At 34.9% G+C, this 16782-nt stretch overlaps 1 protein-coding gene across 4 annotated transcripts in view; it reads left to right on the top strand.

Annotated features, from left to right (window-relative positions):
- NUBPL (nucleotide binding protein-like) overlaps positions 1-13398 on the top strand; it is a 167620-nt gene extending 154222 nt beyond the window's left edge. For all 4 annotated transcript variants that reach the window (XM_012724416.1, XM_004682112.2, XM_012724417.1 and 1 more), the window contains 3 exons: positions 6052-6172; positions 9218-9300; positions 12890-13398. In XM_012724416.1, the coding sequence (XP_012579870.1) occupies positions 6052-6172; positions 9218-9300; positions 12890-12952 (267 nt within the window). In that variant the 3' untranslated portion in view covers positions 12953-13398. The remainder of the gene's footprint in view (positions 1-6051; positions 6173-9217; positions 9301-12889) is intronic.
- The last annotated feature ends 3384 nt before the right edge of the window (positions 13399-16782 follow it).

The raw sequence follows: 16782 nt of genomic DNA, 5'->3' as shown, positions 1-16782 counted from the left end.
CCTTTTATTTTCAGTCTGTTTTTATCTTTTATAGTTAGATGTGTTTCCTGCAGACAGCAGAATGATGGCTTCTGTTTTTTAATCCATCCTGCACTCTGTGTCTTTTGACTGATGAGTTTAAGCCATTTACATTTAGAGATAATATTGATATATTGGCACCTACATAGAAATGTGAAAGTTTTTTCCTGTATAGACTTGAAGATAAATGTCTGATTTCTGGTAATTTTCTTTAAATATTAATAAATCATACATTCTGGTAAATTTTTTGTGCATGAATTTAAAACAGCATCAGGAGAACCACCAGAGTAATTTCTACAGCAGCATTGTCCAAAGGAAATACAAGATGAGCCATAAATGTAGTTTTTAACATTTTTAGTGGCCTTATTTTAAAAGTAGAGAATGTATGGGTGAAGTTAATTTATGATATACTTAACACAGTGCATGCAAAATATAATTAGACCTGAATTAATATAAAAATTAATAATCAACCGACAAAGCATTTGTATTTAAAAATTTAAGTCTAACAATTTAATGAGAAATAAACTTAATGGAAAAAAATAGCCAAGTACCTGAACAGACACTACAGAGGAGGATAAACAGATAACCAATAAACATGAAAAATATATTGAACTTCTTTAATAACTGTAGACTGCAAATTAAAACCAGTGCAGAGGAGAGGTAGACATCAGAAAGAATGAGGACCAACTGGAATGTAGCATCAATTTGCTGTTTTCTTTCACCACCTTTAGCCAAAGGAAACCTTCAGAGTATAATGAGTAAGATTCCACTTCCCAAATCTCATGCCACTTTGATTTTGGTGAACTTTAACCAGAAGTCATATAGATAAGAGTCCAGGAGGTACAGCTTCCAGTATTAACAGTTAAACAAGCTGGCACAATGAGATATCATTATCCACACAACTTAAAATGAAAAAAAGGGAAGATGTTGTTACCAATGTTAGAGAAACTGTGAACAGCTAGAATTTTCATGTGTTCCTGGTGGGAGTATAAAATGGTAGAACTTTATAGGACAACTTTGGCAATTTTTACCGAAGTTAAATGTATATAACTTAAAACTCAACAAAAAAAGACCTTTATAAAAATATCCATAGAGGCCCTCCCTGGTGGCGCAGCGGGTTAAAGCACAGCACTGAGAATCTAAAGCCGCTTCCGCATGAATTCGATTCCCGCCTGCCCCGGAGGTGACCACATGGCGAGGCAGACCTCTCCTGACCCGCCTGCTGCTCCCCTCAGCAGTGTACTTCGTCGATCTGCCTGTTCTGCTCCCCACTCTGTCTCTGGTGAAGCCTCTCGCCGCCCCTGAGCCTCTGGCCTGTACCCCAGTTCTGTATGCACAAATAAATAAATCTTAAAAAAAAAAATATCCATAGAAACTTGATTTATATTAGACCAAACCTGGAAACAATACAAATGATCCAACAAGGCAGTGAGTAATGATTCTTAGGATTCAATGAAAATAAACTACAGATAGATGACAAATAGATAAACACATATGTACTTATAAACAATTAGCTATATTGCGTAATTCCATTTATATCTAGCTTAGTACGAGACAAAATTGGCTTATGGTGTCAGAAATTAGGTTACCTTATACCTTTGGGAATGTTTTTTGTGGTAACATGTATACTTTATGATATGTTCATTCAGTCATTCAGTCATACTGTTATGATTCATGTACTTTTATGATTTCTATACCTTTGTGTGTGCGTTCATGATACACTTCAATGAAAAAACTTAAAATGGAATAACTATAAACTTTAAAAAAAATGAGTATTTTACATTCTTTTACTCACACTGCCCTTGATGTCCAGTGTGTATTTTCCTCTTAGAGCACATCTTATTTCAGACTAGCAACATTTCAAATACTCAGTAGCTGTGTGAGACTAATGGCTACCTTGTTTAGACACTGCAGGTCTTGGACCCTGCTATTTCAGAGCTTTTCTGGGGTTTTCTGGTTTTAATTTTAGGTTTTTCCTTGGAGTCAAGTAGAAAAAGTAAGGATTTTCCCCCCAGAACCTTGTCTTAATTTTGTTGCTTCTGTTTTGTTTTTGTACAGTATTTTCTACTTAAAATAGATGGTTGTTCTTGTGTACAGGTTTACAAGCTGTCAGTTATCACCCTTTGGGTTATATGTTCACATTACATTATTGGTCATGTTCCCCATCACCATCTTTTTAAAAGCAAATGTTTTATTAAATTATGGTATACACACAAAAAAGATATGACACATATCACTTCTCACTTTTTTTTGTCCAAAACAAGTTATGTGCCCTTACCTAACTGCAGAGAATTCCTAACCTCGTTCCTAGGAGGAGAATTGGAAATATTGGACAGCACTAAAATCTAACACCTCTCTATAACTGATTTCAGAGAACATGGCCTTGGGTTTATATTTGCCTAAAAATACAAACATACAAACACAAGTCCTAGTACGTTTTCCCATTCTGTATTGTTTTTAAATCCTATAATCCTAAAAGATGAGTCTACCTCAACTTTTTGGTAAAGTGTTCTTTCTGGCTTCAATCCCTGGTCTTCTCTTTTCACTCACCTAACCCGAATCCCTAAACTTGCCTATAAACCTGCTTTGTAAATCCAGCCTTGTCTCATGTCACACATGCACACCTCAATCATAATGGCCTTACAGTTCCTAAAAGAAAATAGACTTTCCACTTCTGTCTTAAATGTTTTTTTCCTCCTTATTTTTACTGGCTATTCTTTAACTTTTAGTTTAAGTAGGGGAATCATCTGTATTCTACAGTCTTGTCAGACTCTGTGCTTTGCTTCCAGAAAAACTGTTCCAGTGTAATTTGATTTTTGTACTGTTACTTGTTCTATTTACTTTGCTAGTTAGAGAACAGAACATTGCCCCAAGGCAGCAAGAATTGAGTCTGTTTTGCTTACTGTATACTGTTTCTGTGCTTAGCCTACTTACTGGCATATAATTGAAGCTCACTGAATATTGAGTTTAGTGGGAGTTGGAGATCTGTGACAGTTATTTAGTCTATATAGAGAACATGTCCAAGACATTTATACAGTCCATAAACAACAATGTGATAAGAAGTGTATCACACAAACTGCAAATACACACTGCTTAATGCCTCTATGTCTTAGGGTATGTAAGAGATTCTAGAGTATTAATGCTTTTCCCATTCTTCCTACATTGGAATATACCCTCACCTATATCTCCATGTATTTTTCAGTGTTTTTCTTTTTCCCATTTTTTGAGTGATGTTTTTATTTTTAACTTGAAAAGCTTACAGTCAAGGGCTGTATCACATTTAACATAAATGGCAGTAAAACTGCCTAAGCAATGAGTATATTATAGAGATGTAGTGAATAAACAAATAAGCTCTGTCATATTAAAATCTCTTTCCTTCTAGTTTTCTAGAGATGGTACAGAATTACCAAAACACAGCATGATTTATTTTATGTGATATTTCACATCAGCAAAAGGGTATATATGTTAGATACTTGGAAAATGCTTAGCTACAAAATTTATGTACCTTACTATTTGTCTTCATTTACATGTGTTGTGAGGACTTTTAGTCTTTTTTCTCTTTCTTTTCACAAAGAAAACAACTTTGATCATCTGCATTTTTCAGATTAGTATTATAACACTTATTAAAATAACATTATGTCTAATAGAAACACCAAAGAACCAAAAATTAAAACACAAGCTCTATAAAAACCCAACAAGGGTCTCCCTGGTGGCACAAGGGGTTAAGTCTCAGCATGATGAAGCTATCAGCAGCCACTGCAACATAAGTTCGATCCTTGACCAGGGAATTGACCACATAGTGCAGCAGACCTCTCCTGTCTCACCCACCGCTCCCCTCAGCAGTATTTTAGTCAGTCTGCCTGTTCTGTTCCCACTCTGTCTCTGGTTAACTCCTCTGATCCCTCCCCCACAGCTTTGGCTTATACCCCAGTTCCTGTATGCATTAGGAAAAAACCAAACAACAAAAACTCAGAAGTGACTAAAGTATTAAAATTTATTAGTTAACGAAAGGCCAGAAAGCCATGATACCAGTATAATAAAGTACTACAAAAAAATTGCCTATATTCATTTATCAAAATTGTGAAATTTGCATTTTGTATCCTTTTATCAATCATGGAAAAAATTCTTTTTGAATGTTATATACCATATATGTAAAATAAGAGAAAAATACATTATAAACTCTATAATGGCTATAAATACATTACCGTACATGCTTCTCAGAGGCAATAGGTTGGTTATGCTACACATGTAGCATGAAACTACTATGATAATAAAGATTAGACAAAAATACATGTTAGATATATAGGAACATATAAGTGACCCATCTACCCACACCGAAAATGATGTAATACCATTAGGTTAAAAAAAAATCTTAGAAACTACTTATTTTAATAAGAAATTCAATAAAAAGTGATAATATTGAGAGCCAAGGTATTCAAAGATTTCAAGTCACTCTTTCACTTGACTCAAAATTTTGTCAACTAAGTTTTCAGAAGTTTCTTCAGAACCATTATAACTCATAAATGTCATACATTTATTTCTTACTTTTATTTCCTTCCCCCAGAAAAGACCTTCGATAAACATCAGAAATGTCCAGGTATATAACATAGTTGAAATGAAACCGGGCAAATACTGGTATTTTATAAATGACTATCACTGCAAGTACTTTGAGTGTCAAAATTTTTTAAACCAAACAAACAAAATCAGTCAAAATGGCACAGCATATATTATAACTAAACCAAAACAACTGTGTGTAACAAAATGACAAAGCAGTGATACATTAATTCTAAAACTAGATGAATACAAAACAGTTAATGTCTCTGGCATTGTAAATATACTGAAAGTGGTTTTCAAGTGAGAGAAGATGGCAGAGATCTCAGAGATCACTTTGTTTATGTTTTATTGTGGACTGTCAGTACTATTTTTCATCTAATACAAATGTTTTAATAGTGTTTTCACTTATAGTGCTAATCTAATTGGTAGAATTGATGAGATGATACATATATTTTTATTTCTAAGACTTTGATAATTGTATTCCTTATTTTTATTCTAGAAGGGGACCACCATTTCCATCAAAAAGAAAATGGGATTAAAAGGAATATAAACAAAGATTATATTGGCAGATTCCGTCTATTTGCCTAACAAATGTTTGTGAATTATATCTTGTGCCAGAAGCTGGGGAAAGAGATGGATACTTCTATAAGATTTAATTTTTTTTTTTGTTTCAAACATTCAGATGAATGATGGGTTTCAGTTTTTTGCTAGCTGTGCCAGTTTTCTCAGCTATAGCATTGGGATAGTAAGTACCCATCTTGAAAAATTTTTATAAAGAGTAAATAAAGCCGAATCCCAGTGTTTGGCATACAGTAAATATTCAATACATGTAAACTGTTATTATGAGCCTTGTCCACAGTTAACCTTTTAACTATTTTCCTGTGTTTCTTCCTGCTTATTTTTTCTTCTTATTACTATCAGAGCTAAATTTTTATACACAGGTCTGATTGTGTAACACTACCTCCTCAATATCATCCTTTCAACTTTTAAAAAACTTTTGTGTATTTTTTATTTTCTCAAGAAGAATATCTCAAATATATGGATGGGATTTAGTACCTTACAGATGACCTTGACCTTCCTTACCAAACCAGCTTCTATCTTAGCCCCTCACAAGTTTGCCGCACAAGTATGTCACACACGCTTAATTTTGCTGATTTGGCTTATGCTAGTTCTTTTATCTAGACTTTATGATTTAGGACTCAATCCCTTTTCTCAACCTCAGCCTGAAAAACAGAGGTTCCTCTTTTCTTCCCAGACCTTGCCATTTGATCCCTGTCATTCACCTCTCCATAGCTTGTACCATTTTATTAAGTTAATTACATGTGTCTTCTCTCCCACTAATTTGTGAGTTCCTTGAGAGCAGAGACGATATTTAGTCATCATTATATCACTAGCCCTAGTAGGCATTCATTAAAAACTTGTTGAAATAAAAGATGAAGTAGTTTAATGTTTTTATTTCAAGCATGTTTCTTATTCTAGGTTCTGGGCCTTATCCAAAATATGAGCGTTTTCCAGTGTCCAAAATGTAAACACAGAACTCATATTTTTGGTGCTGATGGTACAAGGAAATTAGCACAGACACTTGGTCTGGATGTTCTAGGTAAGATTACCGGCTGTTCTTTGGTAGAGAAAATGGCAGAAGGGACAGTGAGGATAAGGCATGAAGAATTGTTTCTGACTTTCTGTTAGTATAGCACAGTCCTGTGTACTGTCCTTTCTTTGGCCTATTAGAAAAAAAGTGTTGGTAGATGCCTTTTTTGAATATGAGGTTTGTTCTGTCCATTATAATAACTCCTGCTATAGATAAAAACTGCCTCTAACTTGAATTTTAAAAGAGAGTTTTGCAGCCTGAGTACTTTAATTTGAAGCCCATGTTTTAAATAATGGCCATCAATGTATTTGCTCAGTTGAAGCAACAATTTCTCAGTATAAATACATATGAATGGAAAATACCTGTTCAGTATTTTGTAGCAACCTATGGAAATGTAAGTTCTTAGTGTGTGTATAAAATCTCTTCCCAGTTAGTTCTGAACTTAGCGGCTCACTGCTCTTGAGGGGCAATATTTTATGTTTTTTTGTAGCCTTTCTGTATGTTTGCCATGTATATAAACTATAGCTCCTAAATTTTACATTGTATATGTATACATTAGTGAACTGAAAGACTAGTGTTCATGAAGAGAACTAAAATCGTGTTAAGTGAGCAAAACACAAATTATAAATTAAATGTGATCTTTAAAAAAAAATCCACAAGCAGTTTAATGGACTTTTTAGAAAACATGTTTTGATATCCTAGTTATGAATTAGCTTCTGTTCTGGGCAAAGACAGATGTTAGATGCTAAGAAAGGGAGGAATAGAGTGAATTACCAGTTTTAGGTAGTTAACAATTAAGATCCCTTGGAGATCAAGGAATTTCAAAGCATTCTTTATTATAATTAAGTTTCTAAAAGTTGAAGTTAAATGTGTTTTCCTTAATATGCATTTGCACTGTGCAGCCACCACAATACCAGGTGAATACTAATGATATATTTTGATACATTGCTGTAATTATAGCCACTAATTATATTCTGCAACTGTTTTTCATTTAAGTAACCTAGAAAGTTCAATTTCCCAAATCTGCATAATAACATAACAGATTGACATTCACTTACATAATAAAGTAAATGTGTAATTATAATGGCATTATTGAATTATAGTGACTATTATAATTCCCTAATTTATAAATGGATGGGACAATTTTGTAAGTCAGTTTTTAGAATTTGAAGCATAACTTCCAGAGAAACAGTCTCATATATGACAGTTACATTTACCCAACAGCTCACAAATGTGCCATTACCCTATATCAGAAACACTTATTACTGATCACAAAACTGGGTGATGATATAGACTCCAGTGTCTAACTGTATTGTGGGAAAAATAATTTAGAGTTTCAATTCAGGACACAGTTCTTCCTTTTAGTGCAATCATGTGGTCCTTCTCATGAACTGGAGTAGACTCTAATAATGCAGAGGATGGTAGTAGAAATGAGGAACTGAAATCAAAGAAGCATCTCTACCAGCCTCTGGGCTGGTAGAACGACACCCCTCACACTACCATCCTCCCCTCCCCACCAGGAACCCGTATTTGTTCTTTACTGAGTCTGGCTTTCTCTAAATTTAATGTTCATCCATTAGACTGTGTTTTAAATAATTATCTTGTGAAATGGCTTTCAGAACTTTATCCATATTACTTACAGGGACAGTTTATACATGGTAGTTAAGGTTTCAAATAATCTCAAATAGGTAGCTACCCAAAAGAGTTTTATTCCTGTGCCTTCCATAATTGCATTAAAAATACAAACATTCAAGATTCCTTTAGTTAAAACTCAATGGTATTTCATAAACCAAGAGAAAAAAACTTTATAATCATCTGAGTATTTTCTATAACATACTGTTCCTTGTCTGCCCATGACCCATGACAGTTCCTTGCAGTCTTAAGTTTATCTATAGAATAGACATCAGATTTACTGAAAAGTGAATCTTTAAGTGGCTACTGAAATATTAATGCATTTTTATTTGGCTTTCGAAAATTTAGAAAAGATTTAAAGAGTTGATTAAGATCTCAAAATTTGCTGACAGAGGTATGAATAGCTCTTCCAAACAGGTACTTGATAGTGTTAGTTATAATAGGTTTGTAGTTTTATAACATACACTTCTTATACATTATTTACATTGCCTGGAGTGGTGCTGGCATGGTGACTTACTTATAAAACATGCATATTTAGACATGTTTCCATAATTTTTGCATGGTTCTAGAGTGGTTCTAAGAATGCTGAGTGCCATTACAAGTCAGTTCATCTATTTCTTAAGACTCAAGTTACTGCATTTTAAATCTAAGCTTTTTAAAAGTCTTTATTCATGATGGTGTGGTGGATCCTACTGGGCAATGTATTAGAACATTCCCTCCTAAATTCTACTACCTAATAGTAACTTATATGTCTTAGGAAAAGTATATGACCTCCCTGATCTCAAGTGTCTATATGAAAAGCTCTTTTCAGATATTTACTGAAATCTCATCAAGCTTACAAATTATACATATTATGTATAATGTACTGTGTACATTACTATATAACAAAAGAAGAATAATTCTAGCTGTTAAAGAAGCAGATAGCTGAGATAACTGGTCTGGGCTAGTTTTTACCAGTTCTCTGAGCTCACTCATTAGACAACATCAGGAAGATTATTTGTTGTACTTTTGGGTAGTTTTTTGGCTACTCATTTTTTCTCCTTCAGTTTCCTCTTATTGTATGGTATGATGTGTTTTTATCCTATATTACAAGGAATAATAATTTACAAATGTATTCTAAGCCATTTCTTGGACAATCCCCAAAAAGAATAAATCAGAAATCTTATCTCTTAATGACTGCCACATGACTTTCAAGTACACATATGCAATCATAATGCTACCCTCAACTGGAGTATTTTGCTCCTAATAGTCACTTGAAATTCTTTATTCAAAGATTTAGTAATTTGTACATAGCTTTAACTCAAGTTGATTGGAATCTATTTAATTTAGATTTTGTTTTTTTTCCTGAAGTTAAAATACTGAAATTCCGAACACCTTGCTAAACTTTTGTGGTACTAATGGATATCTGATGTGCTTTTTTAGGAGATATCCCTTTGCACCTTAATATAAGGGAAGCTTCAGATACAGGCCAGCCAATTGTGTTTTCACAGCCTGAAAGTGAAGAGGTAAGTTACTTTTTAAAATATCTATTTTTATTTTTATAGGATATATTTTTTTGATATATAAAAAGTTGGGTCATTAAACCTTCTATTTGCAATCTACAAAGATTAGTTAATTTATTTAAAACATCATTAAGTTACTCACCATTTTGGCCCTCCCTGGTGGTACAATGGGTTTGGACACAGCACTGCAAGCTGGCCTCAGCGACTTTAGTGCAAGTTCAATCCCTAGGCCCAGAGGTGATCCACATGGTGCGGCAGACCTGCCAGCTGCTCCCCTCAGCAGTGTGCTCCATCAGTCTGCCTGTCCTCCTCCCCTCTCTGTCTCTGGTGAAGCCTCTCACGGCCCTTCCATCTCTGGCTTGTACCCCAGTTCTGTATGAATAAATAAATCTTTTTAAAAAATCACTCACCATTTCACTATTTTATATGGCAGGGATACCAGTGTTGACTATGGAGTTTCAACTAATCAAGTTCATCTATAAAGAAACATCATCTAACTATTAGTGTCTCAAGAGCTAACAACATTGCGTGAATAGTTGATAGATTTTCAAGATTGCTAAAGCTTTATGATTTTAAGTATAAAATCTTTTAATGTACTCTTTTTAAGCTAGAAATAAAATCAATCATATATATTGCTTCTTTCTTAAGTAGCACTTGCTACTTAAATCAGAAACTGAGCCATCATCCAGTACATCAGTTTTGATGTGATTTTTGTGTGCAGTGCCGAACAGCCCAATGGTCTTGTATAGTTTTTTCTTTTCTTAGCTAATATGTATGACTTTATAGTCCTGTTATTTTGCATCTTCATAACTATTACTCCTTTCATTCTAATCTTATATGAGCTGTGAATAAAGTAAATTGACAGTCAGGAACTTTGAATAAGTAAAGGAATTCACTTTGAATTGTCTTTCAGGGACCAGAGGGTCTTTCCTTTTCCCAAGGGTTGGGGATTATGGTACAGGTGTTTGAGTTGCTGAGAATATAATCTTTGAGTAAATATACTGTGGTACTTATTATTGTTTTACTTTTCTCTGCCTGTTAAGTAACAAATACTAAATTTCCTTTTCAGTCTCTTAAAAATTTTCAGATAAGCAAAAACCATAATCTTTTATAACTTTCATAATTAAAGTCTGGTAGTTCCAACTATCATAGGTGTGTACTTTATGCAGTGAGTGAAAGTTGTTAGTAAATTGAAGTTAGACTTTTTAAAAAGATTTATTTATTTATGCTTACAGAACAGGGATACAGACCAGAGGTGTGGTGGGTGAGAGGATTCACCATAGACAGAGTGGGAAGCAGAACAGGCAGAATGGCAAAGTACACCGCTGAGGGTAGCAGCAGGCAGGTCAGGAGAGATCTGCCACTAGGATCATGTGGGTCAGCTCCTTGGCTGGGGATCGAACCCACTATACTGGCTTTGGAGAGCTTCATAATGTGGTGCTTTAACCCATTGTGCTACCAGGGAGAGCCCTGAAGTTAGATTTTTTTCAGTACACACTTTTAAATACCTTTTAAGAATAAAACATTTAAAGACATCTTTTAGAAAGAATTTATTTACTATTTTATTTCAATTATGAGTTTAGATATTTAAGAATATTTTTCTTTGAGATGCTTCAAAAGCAAGGAATATTTCAGTTCTTCACCAATGTGTTTTTTTTACCACCTTTTATATCATTATATCCCACACATTTTCTAAAGATCGTGTCACACAATAAAACCCAAAAAGTATTTGTTGTAATGATACTTCATTGGCTGAAAAAATTCAGTCTCAATAGTTTTGTATGAATTGCAATTATTAAACATTTTTAGTGGTTTCTCAGCAAATGGCAATCTAACCATTACTTTGAGTGTGATATATTGAAAGTTTAAATTTGGAGATAGTCCATTAAAAAGTAAAGGTTAAATGTAGCAATTTTGATTATTTTCAAATCATTCAGTATTTTGATTATTTTCAAATCATTCAGTAGTCTATTAGGTTTATACCTCCAATTTAACACAAGAACTTAAAGATTATAAAATGATGTTTTTCCCCTTATTAAATTTTAGATTTTCATCACAAAATATTAGGCTTAAATACCAAGAAGAGATACTAGGAGATTAAGAAGTGTTTATAAGAACTTCCCTGGTGGTATAGGAGTTAAGTCAGCACTATCACCTCTGAGGCCTGAGTTCAATTCCCTGCCAGGGAGCTAAACCACATATGGCACAGCAGACCTCTCTTGTCTCACTGCTGCTCCCCTTAGCAGTGTATTTCATTAGATCCGTCTGTTCTGCTCCCCACTCTCTCTCTGGTGAATCCTCTCATCCACATGCCCCCCCACCTCTGGCCTATACCCCAGTTCTCCTATGCATAAGTAAACAAATCGCTTTAAAAAGTGCATGGGTAGGGCCCTCCCTGGTGGCTCAGCAGGTTAAAGCACAACACTAAGAAGCTAAAGCCACTTCCGCATGAGTTTGAATTCCGCCTGTCCCGGAGGTGATCCACATGGCGAGGCAGACCTCTCCTGACCCGCCTGCTGCTCCCCTCAGCAGTGTACTTCGTTGATCTGCCTGTTCTGCACCCCACTCTGTTCCTGGTGAATCCTCTCACCCTCCGCATCTCTGGCCTATACCCCAGTTCCATATGAATAAATAAATCTTTTTTTTTTTTTAAAAAAAGTGCATGGGTAGAAAAATCAAGACATTAGATTTAAGAGAAATATTTCTTTAGAAAGTATATATTGTTCCATTTTTTTAAAAAAATCATTGTTTCTATACACTATAGAAGACAGTGAAACCATTTTTAGATAAAGCATTACAGTTCAAACTACTTATATTTTGTGCTTACTGCTTAAGTAAACATATTTAATACATTTAATTAATTGTGACTGAATTTATAAGTGTTTAAGTTAATGGTTACTTTTATAGATTTAAAAAACCCTTTAAACCATTGATCATTGTTCTAACTGAACCAACTTTGCAGCCATTGGGTTAGTTTATGGCCCACTCAGTAGCTTGAAAACATCATTTAGGGTTCCTCTTCTCTGGGAGGTCCCAGAAATGATGATGTAACAGCTATTTCCATGAGTTCTTTCCATATTACCCAAAATTCACCAGGGGAAGGTGTCTGTGTGTCTTGGTGCTGTTATAATATGCCATTCTCAGAGAGAATCAAGAAAATGCGTCTCAAAGGTAAACCATGGGCTGATAATAGTCTTCTTTAAAATGACTAACAGCCTTCATGCCAAAGAAACTTTGGAAGTATCTAACTCCAGATATCAATTTGTCAGAAGAAGAAGGTATAATTTTTTTGCAACTGGACTGGGTTGCTAGTTTGCTAACATGGGAATAAGAATTTGAAAAGAGTAAATGCTGGTCCTTAGTATTTGTCAAAAAGTCACTTTCTAAATAGTTCTCCAAGTAATCTAAAATCCTTTCTACTCTTCCCTGCCCACAGTGTACACAGCAGTATCTTCTCGGTAATGAATTTCCTCATCTTACTCAGCCTTTTTAATATTAAATTCAGTCGAGAGCTATGACAAACAAACAGTTCATGAGTCTTTTGATGTCTACTGTGAAGAAATACAGAATAAATGAGTCTGTTCTTTTTCAGGCCAAAGCTTATCTAAAGATTGCTGCAGAGGTGGTAAGAAGATTGCCACCACCTCTAGAGTGACTCCCCCAGTATTCTGGAAATTTGCCTGGTGGTTGAGACCAAGAAGATCTTTGGTAATAAGCAGTCTTGTGGTGAAACCTGCAAATATAATCGCAATCATAGTTGTTTTCATAAAGAAATGTTTTATTTTCAGATTTGATTTGCTAAGCAATGACATACAGATGAGATTTTTATATATCAGTAGAAATTGCTACATTTAGGATTTTTTTTGAAAGATGACGTGACCCAGATTTGCATTTAATTTTACTGAGCTACCAAGGAGTCATGTGTTTATATTCTAAGCTCAACCTTGAGTTCAGTAGATAACAGTACTCTTTGCGGGACTACAGAGCTAGTAATTTAACGGATTTTCTAATTTGTATAAAAACACTTCTATCAGGGATTTTGTTCTGGGTTTGAGTCCTTCCTCAAGTACTGCCTTAGACATATCCTGTTTTGTTTTGTTTTGTTTTGTTTTAAAGCTGATTTGTCAAACTATAAATTTTCATTTACTTCTTTACCTCTTTGTTCATACAAGCCTCACCTTACCTGCCACCAGTGTTCTAGTGTCCTTCCCACTATCAGCTTGATACCCATCCATCCTCCTTCCCCTTCCCCCCACTGCAGATCATTGTTCTTTAGAGAATCTCATGATTTTTTTTGTTGTGATTTGCTAGTGCCTTTGATTTGATTATTGTAGTCTACATATGAAAGTAAACATTTGATAACTGTGTTTTCACTTCTGAGTTATTTCACTTAGCTACTCACCTCAATTTCCATCCAGGTTGTTTCAAAAGGCAAGATTTCATCTTGTTTAATAGCTGTAGTATTCCTTTATTTAGTACCTTAACTTTTCAATGGAGTCTTCCGCTGATGGGCATTTAGATTTTTTCCGTTACTCAGTGAATAATGCTGCTGTGAACATAGCAGTGCATAAATCTTCTCAAATTAGTATTTTCTTAGTCTTCAGATAAATACCTAGTAGGTATTGTTGGGTTATATGGTATTTCCATGTTAAGTTTTTAAAGAAGTATCCAAACTGTTTTTCGATGGAGGCAGCACCAATTTATATACCCAATAGTGAGTGAGAGTTCCTTTTGCTACTGCACCCAAAACAACACATGGTTTCCTTTTTTTTTTTTTTTTTGATATAGTAATCTCCCAGGTATGAGATGATAGCTCTTTGTGGTTTTGATTTGCATTTTCCTGATAATAAGTTAGATTACAATTTAATATAAATCTCTACTTCTTTGTCTAAAACACACTCTATGTAGATCTCCCAGGGTAGTGCTTGGACATGTGTATATTTAACAAAAATCATTGTATTTTACATGATGATTCTGATTGTGATGGTAATAGTAATAATAACTGCAATTGACATTTATTTGATTTTATGTCCTTATAGCTAACATTCCATTAATATGGATGTGGTACTGCTATCTCCAATTTCCAAATGAGGAAGCTCAGGTGTAGAATAGTTAAGTGCCTTGTTGGAGTTTGCTATGTTAGCAAATACAGGAACTGGAATTTGAACTGGGCCATTGTATACTGGATCCTTCTTTTTTTTAATTAATATTTATTTATGCTTACAGAACTGGGATAAGACCAGAGATGTGGTGGGAGAGAGGATTCATCAGAGACAGAGTGGGGAGCAGAACAAGCAGATGTACTGAAATACACTGCTGAGGGGAGCAGCGGGCAGTCAGGAGAGGTCTGCCATACCATCTGGGTCAGCTCCCTGACGGGAGATCAAACTCCAAACTCATGCTGCACTGGCTTCTGGAGCTTTATAATGCAGTACTTTAACCCGTTGCACCACCAGGGAGAGCCCCGGATCCTTCTTTTTGTACAACAAAATGGTACTTGTTTATTTCAAAAGAGAGATCCATAGTATTCAGTGTTTCTAAGCATGGATTCCCTTCCCTCCCCCCTTTTTTTAGGAATAGTTTATGGAGCTCATGCATCGAAGAATATACTTTCAAAACATGTATTTTTGTCTAATTAATACTCAAAGAAGGAGTCAAAGACTTACCAAAGTCAAGTAGCAAAATGTTTGTAAAACAAAGCACTGATAAGAACCAGTCATTAGTTAAATCCTCACTTATAAGGACAGGTCCATGACCTTTGATAAATGCTTCAATGTTCTTTGTCTTGTAGTTAAGCAGCTAGAAAACTAGTCTGTAAATTATATAGCATTGTAAACATACAGAATTGTAAACAATTCTACTCACATAATAACATATAAAAAGCTTTATGTATAATCCCCAAAACAACCCACATGTTTTTTAATGGGAAAAAAGGTTAAATAAAATGAGGTATATCCATACCATGGAATACTACTCAATGATTAAAAAAAGAACAAACTATGAACACATGCAACAACCTGGATGAATTCCAGAGAATTATATTGAATGTTAAAGCCAATCTCAGTAGGTTATATACCATATACAACCATTTATATAAATTCTTGAAATAAAATGTTTTGGAAATGAAGAACAGATTAGTGGTTTCCAAGGGCAGAGGGGAAGGTGTAAGGAAAGGAATTGTATGTGGTTATAAAAAGGGTACAGAAAGTGGGCCCTCCCTGGTGGCAAAGCAGGTTAAAACACAGCACTGAGAAGCTAAAGCCACTTCAGCATGAGTTCTATCCCTGTCTAGGAGGAGACCCACCTGGCGCACCCGCTGCTCCCCTCAGCAGTGTACTTTGTCAGTTAGCCTGTTCTGTTCCCCACTCTGTCCCTGGTGAATCCTCTCGCTGCCTCTGTACCTCTGGCCTGTACCCTAGCTCTGTATGCATAAATAAATAAATCTTAAAAAAAGTTAAAAATAAAAAAGGGTACAGGAAGTACCCTGTGACAAGGATGGAAATGATCTGAATCATGGCTATATTGATTTCCATATCTTGATTGTGATGTTATATTGAGTTTCACAAGATGTTACCTTTCAGGGAAATTGAGAAATGTACACAACATAATCTCTCTGTATTGTTTCTTACAACTGCATATGAATCTCTATCTTAAAATGAAATTAAAAGTTTAATTAAAAAATAAACACATGCTCCTGTGTCTGAACTAAAATTTTCTGAACCAAATTACCCATGTTAATTAAAATCATGAATTAAAGTATTATGGTCACACAGTAATCATTCATCACTCTAAGAAGGAATAATGACTTTAAGTTGTAGATATTTATTTGCGTTTTTACTGTCTTTGGGGTATGAGGCCAAAAAGATGATCATTGAGAAGTTCTGAATACCAAAAAGCAAGTAACTAAATCAAGCTCAACTTTATCCAGAAAGAGAATAATTTAAAACAAGATCCATACATGTTTAAAGGATAGTGGATCAAGTAGAGAAGGTCAGTTGCTTGTTGGTGAGTTGTGGCTAGATGTTTAGTGGATATGATCGCATATTTATAGTTACCATGCCTCTGCCACATCCTATATACCAGTAATTTAAAAAACCTAGGAAGTTAGAACTGAAGATTGTGTCAGAATTTAGATAATCCCAGCACTCCAATAGAATGATCTCTAAACAAAAAATAAGTTCACCAGTGACCCAAGGCTTTTGGGAGGAGTGCAGTGGAGATTAATTCATTATGAAGTATACTGTATAGAGAGTAAAGCACAGAAGACATAAGTGTACAGGTGTAATTATCTACAAAACGAACACCCATGTAACTGCTTATAACCAGTTTAAGAATTAAAATGGTGGCCCTCCCTGGTGGCGCAGCAGGCTAAAACACAGCACTGAGAAGCTAAAGCCACTTCCGCATGAGTTCGATTCCTGCCTGCCCCAGAGGTGACCACATGGTGTGACAGACCTCTCCTGACCCCGCCCACTGCTCCCCTCA

Source organism: Condylura cristata, unplaced genomic scaffold (genome assembly GCF_000260355.1).
Source record: "Condylura cristata isolate star-nosed mole 26May11 unplaced genomic scaffold, ConCri1.0 scaffold00013, whole genome shotgun sequence".
In the NCBI taxonomy this organism is placed as follows: domain Eukaryota; kingdom Metazoa; phylum Chordata; class Mammalia; order Eulipotyphla; family Talpidae; genus Condylura; species Condylura cristata.
The sequence above is the reverse complement of the archived record's forward strand: the minus strand, read 5'-3'. Positions and strand labels throughout refer to the sequence as shown.